The sequence below is a fragment of the Saccopteryx bilineata genome, chromosome 4 (genome assembly GCF_036850765.1).
Source record: "Saccopteryx bilineata isolate mSacBil1 chromosome 4, mSacBil1_pri_phased_curated, whole genome shotgun sequence".
Taxonomy (NCBI): Eukaryota; Metazoa; Chordata; class Mammalia; order Chiroptera; family Emballonuridae; genus Saccopteryx; species Saccopteryx bilineata.
This window is the reverse complement of record NC_089493.1, coordinates 166,622,145-166,633,050: the sequence shown is the minus strand read 5'-3', so window position 1 is coordinate 166,633,050 and position 10,906 is coordinate 166,622,145. Positions and strand designations below refer to the sequence as shown.

The window sequence follows — 10,906 nt, the reverse complement described above, 5'->3', positions numbered from 1 at the left end:
GGATCTTCAGTGCCTCTTTCACTCACAGTGTCATTCAGAGCATTGTTGTGTACTAATTATATTTTCTTTCTCACTTTTTTGAAGATAATGTTTGCCGTGCTTTTTCATTTCATTTACTTGATTTTCTTTATATATATTACTTATTCTTCCCACACTTTCAATTGCCTCTCATTACAGTTTTTCACATGGTCATTCCAATATCTTCTGAGATACCAATTTTCCCTTAAATTGGTTGGGTGGTGTCTACATCTGCTGTCAGCTATCATTCCAAGACTTTCCTTTGCTAGCATTCTTGGAATTCTCCTTGCCTTTCACTGTGGTTGAATCTCCTGTTTCTAAAATTTTATTTCTCCCATTTTCTTTACTCTGTGGCTTTAATAGTTTTATCCAATTGATTATATGTTGAGAGAATTGCTGATGATATTCTTCAAAATACCTGTCTCATACAGCTTTGCACTGGATGGTCTGTATTTGAGACACAAACCATCATCCAGGAATCATTCTTCAATATCATTTGGAGATCCATTTCATCTCTTTCTGTTTTGGATCCTCTTTTTTCTGTTTCTTCTGACTTCCTCTCTCTTAGACTACTCTCTCATTTTATTTATTGTTTTTGTGACATACACAAAAAATGGAATTTTGTGCATTTTTTTTTTAATTTTCTGAAGCTGGAAAAGGGGAGAGACAGTCAGACAGACTTCCGCATGTACCCGACCGGGATCCACCCAGCACGCCCACCAGGGGCGAAGCTCTGCCCACCAGGGGGCGATGCTCTGCCCCTCCGGGGAGTCGCTCTGCCGCAACCAGAGCCACTCTAGCGCCTGGGGCAGAGGCCAAGGAGTCATCCCCAGCGCCCGGGCCATCTTTGCTCCAATGGAGCCTTGGCTGCGGGAGGGGAAGAGAGAGACAGAGAGGAAGGAGGGGGGTTGGAGAAGTAAATGGGCACTTCTCCTATGTGCCCTGGCCGGGAATCGAACCTGGGTCCCCCGCACGCCAGGCCGACGCTCTACCGCTGAGCCAACTGGCCAGGGCTGTGCATTTTATTTTAACAATTCAGGTCATAGAATGTTTGTAACTTAAATCCCTTGTATGTACTATATGCATATATCCCAGAGAAGACAGAAAGTAATGCTTGAAAGAAACTGTTTTTTCCCATGGCTTCTTTATAAGATCCTCAGTTATCATCTTTTTCTTTTTTTACATTAGGATTGTATTTGAGGAGAATCAGTAAAAGACCCTTCCTTTGCATGTTGATTTTGCATTTCCATTCCCTGCCTTAACCACTCTTTTAATTCTGTATTCTTTTGAGTGTGATGAGCTCTGATATTCCATGACCTGTGGAAGTTTTCCTGCTCCAGGAATATGAACTTTATCAATTCCATGAAATTATTTAGTCACCCGTATTCATTATTTACACTGAGAGTATTTCTGCAGGCAGAGTTACTAACCACTCGAGATCTAAATTCAGTCAGTAACACCTTCCTTGGAAGCATCTTGCCATCATCCTGAACCCTGTCCTTGTTAGACAATTCTTCTTTAGCTGACTGTTGTAATTCTTCTTTTGAGCTCACATTTGTTCTCAATTCTATTTTCTTGCAATATTTTGCTACCTTCTGGTATTGTTTCACCATTAAAAGAGTCGTTTATATTCAATATTGGCTTTTATATTCAATATTGGCTTTTTTCTAATATTGACATCTTCTTCTTGTTTTTAAACTTTCACTTCAACATCTAACTTTGGTTTTGTGTTCTTGAATGACTGTTCCAATACTTCATTTTCTATAGATAAATCATCAATTTTCAAATTTTCCTTTTTTTTTTTTATTACCTTAGTCTTTCTGTAGAGATTTATCGGCAGAATTTTTCACAGTGGATTTTGAATCTACATATGTAAATGAGTTATCTGGTTTTCCTCCACAGGCTCATTCTGAGATAGATGCTGCTCTTTATTTTTCCATACAGAGGGTGTAGCAAGTTGTGTTTGTTCTAGAAGACAACAAGACATTTCCATTCTTACTGATTTAGATGAAGAAATTGAAATTTCTTGTTTTTCTTCATCTTGTTCCCTTTTTTTGGTGGATGGCTGGAAGCAGTTTCTGATGGAGCTGATCTGTGGTTGCTGGGAAGCCCAATCTCTACTTCTGTTTACACCTGGGATCCTCCTTGGTGAAAGCTGATAGTTTGGGATTTTCATCCTCAGCAGAGTATTTGATAACACAGTATTATCAGAGCTTATTTTGGGGGATTCTTTTACAGTAAATATTTCTTGTGATTGCATCCTGGATTTTTGTTCCATTCTGGAGCTTTATATGTATTTCTTTTGGCCTCTCATTCAAATTCATACATGTGTCTGCCTGCTCTGGTTCTGTGTCAGCTATGTATGTCATAGTGTTCACTGGGGCATTTGGCATGAGCTTCTCTTTGGCAAGCCTTGGGAAAGGCTCTGCCCTGGAGTCATCTTCCTGAGTCCTGTACTGTCTGGCTCTATAGTCATGAAAATAAATGCCAATCCAATTTCTGCTTCAGGAATCTAAGACCCTGTCTTTGGAGCATATTTATAATTGAATAAATCCACTTTCTTTTCTGGGAGTAAAAAATTAAGGTCTGTGAATTTGTTATTCCTATATCAATAACATAAGTTCCAGGAGCTGAACAGAAACTATCTTCTTCATTTTCATCTGTTACCAGCCTGGTATCTCCTCCTCCAAACACAATGGCTAAACTTAATTTTTTTATGCTGCTTGATGTTCAGAAATACAAACGTTTTCCTTTTGAAGATCTGTTTTTTTCCCCCCTGTCATCTTGACGGATCAATATATTTTAACTTCTAATAGCTGGTTCATCAACAGGTGGGTAAAAACTTTCAATTTGTGGAAACTGTTTCTTGGACTAAACTGCTTTAAGAAATTAGGTAAAATATTCTGGCTTTACAATTGGACATCTGCAAATGAGTACAAAAATTTTTTTAAAACTTTTTATTTATTGATTGATTTTAGTGAGAGACAGACAGTAACATCTATTTGTTCTGTATGTGCCCTGACCAGGGATCAAACTGACAATGTCTGCATTTTGGGACAATGCTCTAACCAACTGACTGTCCTGCCAGGGTTTGCACATATTGTTTCAGCAATACTGTAACTGATATCATGACAATGTGAGTAAATTCTTCTGTCAAATTGTTTTCAATAGGTTCTCCAAGATGCAATATGACCTCATTTAAAGCAGTTTTCCCAGAGACATCTAAATAAGAAGAGCATGCAACTAAAGTTTTATACTCCTCTCTGAATGCTCCAAAAGTAACACTAGCCACTGTCTTCAAACATCATTCTGCATATTTTCTTTTTTTTTTTTCTGAAGCTGGAAACAGGGAGAGACAGTCAGACTCCTGCATGAGCCCGACCGGGATCCACCCGGCACGCCCACCAGGCGGCGATGCTCTGCCCACCAGGAGGCGATGCTCTGCCCATCTGGGGCATCGCTCCGTTGTGACCAGAGCCACTCTAGCGCCTGAGGCAGAGGCCATAGAGCCATCCCCAGCGCCCAGGCCATCTTTGCTCCAATGGAGCCTCAGCTGCAGGAGGGGAAGAGAGAGACAGAGAGGAAGGAGAGGGGGAGGGGTAGAGAAGCAGATGGGCACTTCTCCTATGTGCCCCGGCCGGGAATCGAACCCGGGACTTCTGCACGCCAGGCCGACGCTCTACCACTGAGCCAACTGGCCAGGGCCATTCTGCATATTTTCTTAATTAACAAAGGTACCATACTAAGAATTATCTTTTTTATGTTTATTTTATTTATAGACAGGGGAAGGGAGAGAGCAGGAAAGAGACAGGAACATCTGTTCCTGTATGTATCCAGACTGGGGATCAAACTGGCAACCTTTGCACTTTGGGACAGTGCTCTAACCAAATGAGCTATCCGAAGAATTATCTTTTATTGTCATTTTTAAGATTTCATATGTTAGACTTAAGCTGGTTATGGAAAAGTTGGAAGTTAACACTTCAGCTGGGTGACTAATTATTTTCTTTTTTTTTATTTATTTTTTATTTTTTTGCATTTTTCTGAAGCTGGAAACAGGGAGAGACAGCCAGACAGACTCCCGCATGCGCCCGACCGGGATCCACCCGGCACGCCCACCATGGGGGGGTGCTCTGCCCAGCAGGGGGCGATGCTTTGCCCATCCTGGGCGTCGCCATGTTGCGACCAGAGCCACTCTAGCGCCTGGGGCAGAGGCCACAGAGCCATCCCCAGCGCCCGGGCCATCTTTGCTCCAATGGAGCCTTGGCTGCGGGAGGGGAAGAGAGAGACAGAGAGGAAGGCCGGCGGAGGGGTGGAGAAGCAAATGGGCGCTTCTCCTGTGTGCCCTGGCCGGGAATCGAACCCGGGTCCTCCGCACGCTAGGCCGACGCTCTACCGCTGAGCCAACCGGCCAGGGCGACTGATTATTTTCAATGAGAATGCCACAGTTCTTCCTTCCAACAACACCTGGCCTCAACACCCATCAAAATTCTGTATAGTTCTCAGCTTCTTACACAGTGAGTGCCTGCTGTCTCTTCATGTTTGGATCACAACAACCAACCACCACAGGGGCCACTGTCACCTGGGCAGTCAGACCACTTCAGGAACCCCATTGGTGTGGGTGGCCAGATCACTCTCATTTTAATAGTTATCTTCCAGTATTTTCCATTGAATGGTGTATTAGAGTTAAATTATGTTGTGACCTTAAATATATTAAATTATTTATAATTTACTCTGAAACTTAATTGAAAGTTTCACCCTTCCCTTCAACTCCAGGGAATTATACAGAAGGATCTCAATAATAAGCAGAGAAGAAGACAAGCGAAAAAGAAACCATGCCTGGGAAATTGTACCTACTAATTTGACTTCATGTGTATTTGTATTTTGAATATTCATAAATTGAGTTGCAAGAAATCTCAATCCATAAACTTGTTTTGTGGTGGTCCCTACTGATAGTGTTTCTAGAATTCTGGCTGAAACAAATGAATATATGTTTTGAAGAAAGAAACATGCAACTTAAGCTTGGAGGACACCCTACAAATAAAAATTTAAGGTAATCACCCATATAAGTAAAAGAAACAAACACAACATGAATGAGAAGAATCAGAACTAATGTAGCAGAAATATGCCTACACAAAATTCATATATTGGAAGTATCAGACAGATTTAAAAACCAATTATACTTACTAAATATAAATAAATAAAAAGTAAATAAATGACACACTTGAAAATATTTGCATGAAACAGATTGAAAGGGTACATTGAGTTCCAGGAGGAAAGGTGATAAAAAATTATCAAAATCAAGACATAGCCTGAAAATGATAATGAAATTTGAGGATAGAAAACAAATCACCTACAGGTAAAGCAAACAGGCTTCATATTTATCCTCATCAACATTCAGTACACAGAACATGATAGGAATGTCTACAAAGTTCAATAATTTTATATCTAGCCAAGATGTTGCTCAAGCACAAAGATAAAAATGCAACGTACAGGAAAGAATTCATAAAGTACTTCATTAGCCTTTATATTTATTTTAAAATCCTACTTAAGGATGAAATTTAGCCAAATATAAAAAAATATAGAGAAAGTATGATGGAAAGACTAATAAATACTTGACGTCAACACATCTCTGAGGAAGTGAAAGTTGACTAATGAATTTTATATCCATTTGAATTGTACTTCTCAAGTGTGTGAGAATTCAAGAAATACAGCACTTATAAATTTTTCTTTGAAGAACTACATCTGATGAAATCCAACAAACCAAGACATGAAAAATATAAATGATTCCAGTCTGGGGAAGTTTCAATAAAATGACTAACAGTAAAGACTGCATTTCATTCTAGTCTGAGCACACCAACTTATCTCAATTCCCTCCTGAACCTCATCCAGGCAACAGAGAGCAGAGGTTTAAAAGAAATGGACCCATAAAGACAAAAAAGGAAGGATCAGAGACAAGTAAACAGCAGAAAGACAAGTCAAGGAAAGCCTTCAAAATACTGGCAGCAAATGATTTCTTTTCTTCTTTTCCAAGTCAGAGGAGGGGAGATAGAAAGACAGACTCACAAATGAGCCCAGACCAAGATTCACCGGCAACCCTTCTCTGAAGCCCATGTTCACTCACAACTGAGCTATTTTTACACCTGAGGTGGAGGCTCCTTGGACCCATCTTCAGCACCTGGGGCCTATGCGCTCTAACAAATCAAGCTATGACTGTGGGAGAGGGAGAGAGAGAGCATGAGAGAGAAAAAGGGGGGGGTGGTGGAGAAGCAGATGGTCACTTCTCCTGTGTGCCCTGACAGGAATCAAACCCGGTACTTCCACATGCGGGGCTGACACTACCACTGAGCCAACCGGCTAGGGCACAGCAAATGATTTTTAGATTAAATCCCATACTCAATAATAGAAAATGTTTAATTTTATAACATCTGAAAATTTCAACTATGCAAATTCTCAATAAATTTATTACCAAATACTTTTCAGTAACTCAGGGAGTAAACCAAAAGAGAGAAGAGCGATAAAAGAGATTCCCAGGATGGAGGGTAAAGTGAGTTCCAAATTGCCAGCTATGCAATAGGTCTACAGAGCAAATAGTATACAATTGGCAGGAGGCTGCATCGCTCCAGGATGGCTCCAAGAATAAATAATGGAACTGAGAGATTTCTTGGTAAGTTTAATAATACAATTAGGAGCTTTAGATTTTAGAGTCTATATAAGTTCATAATGTATAAATTTATATAACTATTATTAATTAAAAATCTGTACACAGAAAAATAAAGTGAAAAATGAGGCAATTATTTACTTGAGGCAAAGAAAAAAATCTCAGTACACCACGAGGTTCAAATGTAAGCTATATATACATAGTCAAAATTATATTTTTATAAACACTAAACAGAATTTTGTGATATTGATATGAGAAAGGATGGGGGAGAGGAAATGTGCAAGTGTGCGTGTGTTTATGTTTGCGCCCTTTAAGAAAAAACATAAATGGATAATATCTAAAACTAAAATTTGAGAGAAATCACTTTATAAGCATATTATCTAGAAATATGAAAGTATCTTGGGAAAAAAGCAGTTAAATGCTTCAAAAGTTGTTACCTCTGTAAGCCAGACTTGCATAAAATTTGAAAATATGAAGCATAATTGTATGATGAATTAAAATTTTAAAACAAAATATCTAAAGAATTATGGCAATTATCTTTTTAATATGTATACATTGTAGATGTTATAAACATTGATAAGGTAACTAGATATAACAAAATATAAAGTAAGGTGAGGAGAGGAGGGTGAAAGTGTAAGAATGTTTATCTGCTTACTTAAAAATATTTTATTTATTGATTTGAAAGCAAAAGAGAGAAACATCAATTTGTTATTCTCCTTACTTAGGCAATCATTGGTTGACATTTTTTTTGAGAGAGAGAGACAGACAGACAGGACAGACAGGAAGGTAGAGAGAAGAATCAACTCATAGTTAGGGCACCTTAGTTGTTAATTGATTGCTTTCTCATATGTGCCTCAATGGGGCGGGGGGGGGGAGGGGGCTCCTACTGAGCTAATGACCTTTTGCCAGCAACCAGCAACTTTGGACTTCAAGCCAGAGACCTTGGGGCTTCGAATTTAAATCCTCAGCTTCCAAGGCTAATGCTGTATCCACTGGGCTACCGCCTGGTCAGGTTGGTTTATTCTTTTTGTGTCCTCACCTTGGAGTATTGGAGGGTACTCTAAATTTAGCTACCCAGCGAGGGCTATTTGCTCATTTTAAAGCAGGCAGTTACATTAATATAAATATAATAATCTTGTTTTTAACCTCATAGGAATTGTCTAAGCTTAAGCAAATTCCATTGTTTCATATTGTTTTGTCTTATTATATCAGAGGAAAATCTAGTAGTTTCAATGATGAACATAGATATTTATTATAGGTCCATGTTATAAAACTGTTATTACCTATCTGCTAACTTATCCTTATATGAATTCATAAAAATATTTTAAAATGATGTTGACTTAATAATAATGGGCTCAACTAATTATGTTAATTTGCTTTCTTTTTCATATTGAATATGTTCAAATCATGTGACTAAATATAAAAAGAATGAGTCATTATTTACATACAAAACAACACAAGATTCCTAGCCATTCAGAATGTAAAATACTTCAACAGGTTGCAGTAACAATAAATACGACAATAATTATAAATGTCTGCATAAGCAAACTCTGTGAATGAAAGGGCTGGGAAATACATTAGTGAATAATATCATTTCTCACATCTTGTCAAGAAGAAATTTCTAATTGAACCCAAAATTACCTCTAAAGTTAGAGTCTTCTTGGGTGTCCCTACCAGCCCCATCACCCAAGAAGTTGGAGACAATCGGTTTGAGGAACTTGAACTCTCTGGCCCCTGCGCCTCCCATGAGACACACCTCATACTGGTAGCTCTGGGACAGGGTCCCCGTGCCACTGACGTCCACCAGGTGGCCCGGAAAGTGGCCCTCAGGCACCGAGCGGCCACCCACCCAGGCGGCCCTGCTCCGCCTGCACAGCCGCACCGCGACGAACGCCAGCACCGAGAACAGGAAGAGCGACGACACCGACGCCAACGCGATGACCAGGTAGACGGTGAGCGGGTCGGCCTGGGCCGCGTCGGCCGCCGCTTCGGGCAGCGGCAGGTAGGGCTGCGAGAAGCCGTCCACCAGCAGCACGTGCAGCGTGACGCTGGCCGAGCGCGGCGGCTCGCCGTTGTCCTTGACCAGCAGCAGCAGCCGGTGCTTGGCCGCGTCGCGCTCGCTCAGCAGCCGGGCCGTGCGCACCTCGCCGTTGTGCGCCCACACGCCGAACAGCCCGGGCTCCGTGGCCTTGAGCAGCTGGTACGACAGCCAGGCGTTCTGGCCCGAGTCGCCGTCCACCGCCACCACCTTGCTCACCAGGTAGCCGGGCTCGGCCGCCCGGGGCACCAGCTCGGTGCAGGGCGCCGAGCCGTTCTGCGGCGGGTACAGCACGAAGGGCGCGTTGTCGTTGGCGTCCAGCACCTGCACGCGCACCAGCGCCTGGCTGCTCAGCGCCGGGGCCCCCGCGGTCTGTGGCGCCCACGAGGAACTCGAACGCCTGCAGCGCCTCGAAATCCAGCGCCCTCAGGGCGAACAGGTGTCCGTTGTCCGCGTTGATGGACACCAGCGAGGCCAGGGGCAGGCTGGGGTCCTGGGGCGGCAGCAGCGAGTAGGTGACCTGGGCGTTGGCGCCCGCGTCTGTGTCAGTGGCGCTGACGCTGCCGATGTGCAGGGCGGGGCTGTTGTTCTCGCGGATGAAGAGCGTGTAGGAGGTTTGGGTGAAGGCGGGGGCGTTGTCGTTGACGTCAGAGACCCGCACGGTTATGTTGTGCTTCGTTTCCAATCTGGGGTTCCCCATGTCAGTGACTGTGATGGTGATGTTGTACTCGGCCTGTCTCTCTCTGTCCAGCGCTCCTTCTGTTATCAAGGTGTATACATTCTCAAACGACGGTCTTAGAAGAAAAGGTAGATTGCTCTCTATAGAACACATAACTTGTTGATTATGTCCAGAATCTGCATCTGATACACTGAAAACTGCCACTGTCATGTCTGGCAGGTTTTCAGGGATGGGGCTGATGAGTGAGGACACGGTCAGTTCGGGAGCATTGTCATTCATGTCCAGGACCTTGATGACTATAGCGCATTTTCCTGATAGTCCCCCACCGTCTGTGGCCTCAACATCTACGTGATAAGATTGAAATTTCTCAAAATCCAATGACATTCTCAGTCGAATTTCACCTGTGACTGCATTTATTTCAAAGGGTTGGTTAGCGTCATCGACTTGAAATAGGGCATAAGCTATCTCCCCAAAGGATCCTGCATCTAAATCTCTAGCTGAGACGGTGACAACCAGAGCGCCGAGGGAGCTGTTTTCAGGTATTTGCGCCTCATAGAGCTCCTGAGCAAATTCGGGGGCGTTGTCATTGCTGTCCAAGACCCGGATCTGAATCTCTGTGGTCCCTGACAGGGGCGGAGACCCACCATCCAACGCGGTGAGGGTTATCCTGAGCTCCGGCTGCTCCTCCCGGTCCAGCGCTTTGTCCAGCACAAGCTCCGGGAACTTTCTGCCGTCGCTGCGATTGCGGGTGAGAACGTGGAAGTGAGGATTGGAGCTGATTACGTAGCTCTGCAGGCTGTTGCTACCCACGTCTAAATCCTGTGCCATTTTCAAAGGAAACACCTTTCCTGGCATAGTAATTTCTGATATTTTTAGTGGCATTTCTCTGGCGGGGAACTCTGGGGCGTGGTCATTTATATCTCTGACTCGCAAGGCAGCCTGGAAAAATTGCAAGGGGTCTTCCAGTAGCACCTGGAAAGGTAGCACACACGGCTCAGTGGAGCCGCACAGCTCCTCCCGGTCCAGTTTTTCATTTAGCAGCAAATCATAAGTCTGTGGGTCTAGCTGCAAATGCTGTTTGTTCCCCTTGAAAACAACCCGGGCTCCCCGTGCAGCCAGCTCTCCGGTCCTGAGTCCCAGGTCCTTTGTCAAGTTTGCCACAAACGTGCCACTTTCTGTCTCCTCCAATACAGAGTACTGAATAGACTCTGAACCCACCTCCCACAAAAGCATCAATATAATGAAGGTTGCCACTTGCCTTTTCTTGCGCTGTGCTTTTGTTCCCACCATCTCTATTGTTTTGTCTGATTCCAGAAGAAAAATCCTTTATTTCCAGTCACCGCGTCCACCGTTGACCCTCAGAAATGTCTTTGCTAAAGAATTTCAAATTTGTTCTTCCCACTTGTCTGGCGATGACTGCCTTTCTGAACACGTCTCCGTTGGCTTTAACTTAAATATGTTCTGTATTTTTTTTTTTCTTTCTTGAGTTGATCAGTGAAATGGCGTCCACCGA

General features: G+C 42.9%; 1 protein-coding gene and 1 pseudogene across 1 annotated transcript; both read right to left on the bottom strand.

Annotated features, from left to right (window-relative positions):
- Window positions 1-1,202: 1,202 nt before the first annotated feature.
- Window positions 1,203-6,129, bottom strand: LOC136335595 (nibrin-like; annotated as a pseudogene).
- Window positions 6,130-8,104: 1,975 nt separating this feature from the next.
- LOC136333510 (protocadherin beta-6-like) lies at window positions 8,105-10,906 on the bottom strand. The gene is given in 2 exon segments (XM_066272740.1): window positions 8,105-9,080; window positions 9,082-10,906. Coding segments are annotated over 2 exon segments (2,385 nt in total). The 5' UTR covers window positions 10,684-10,906; the 3' UTR covers window positions 8,105-8,297.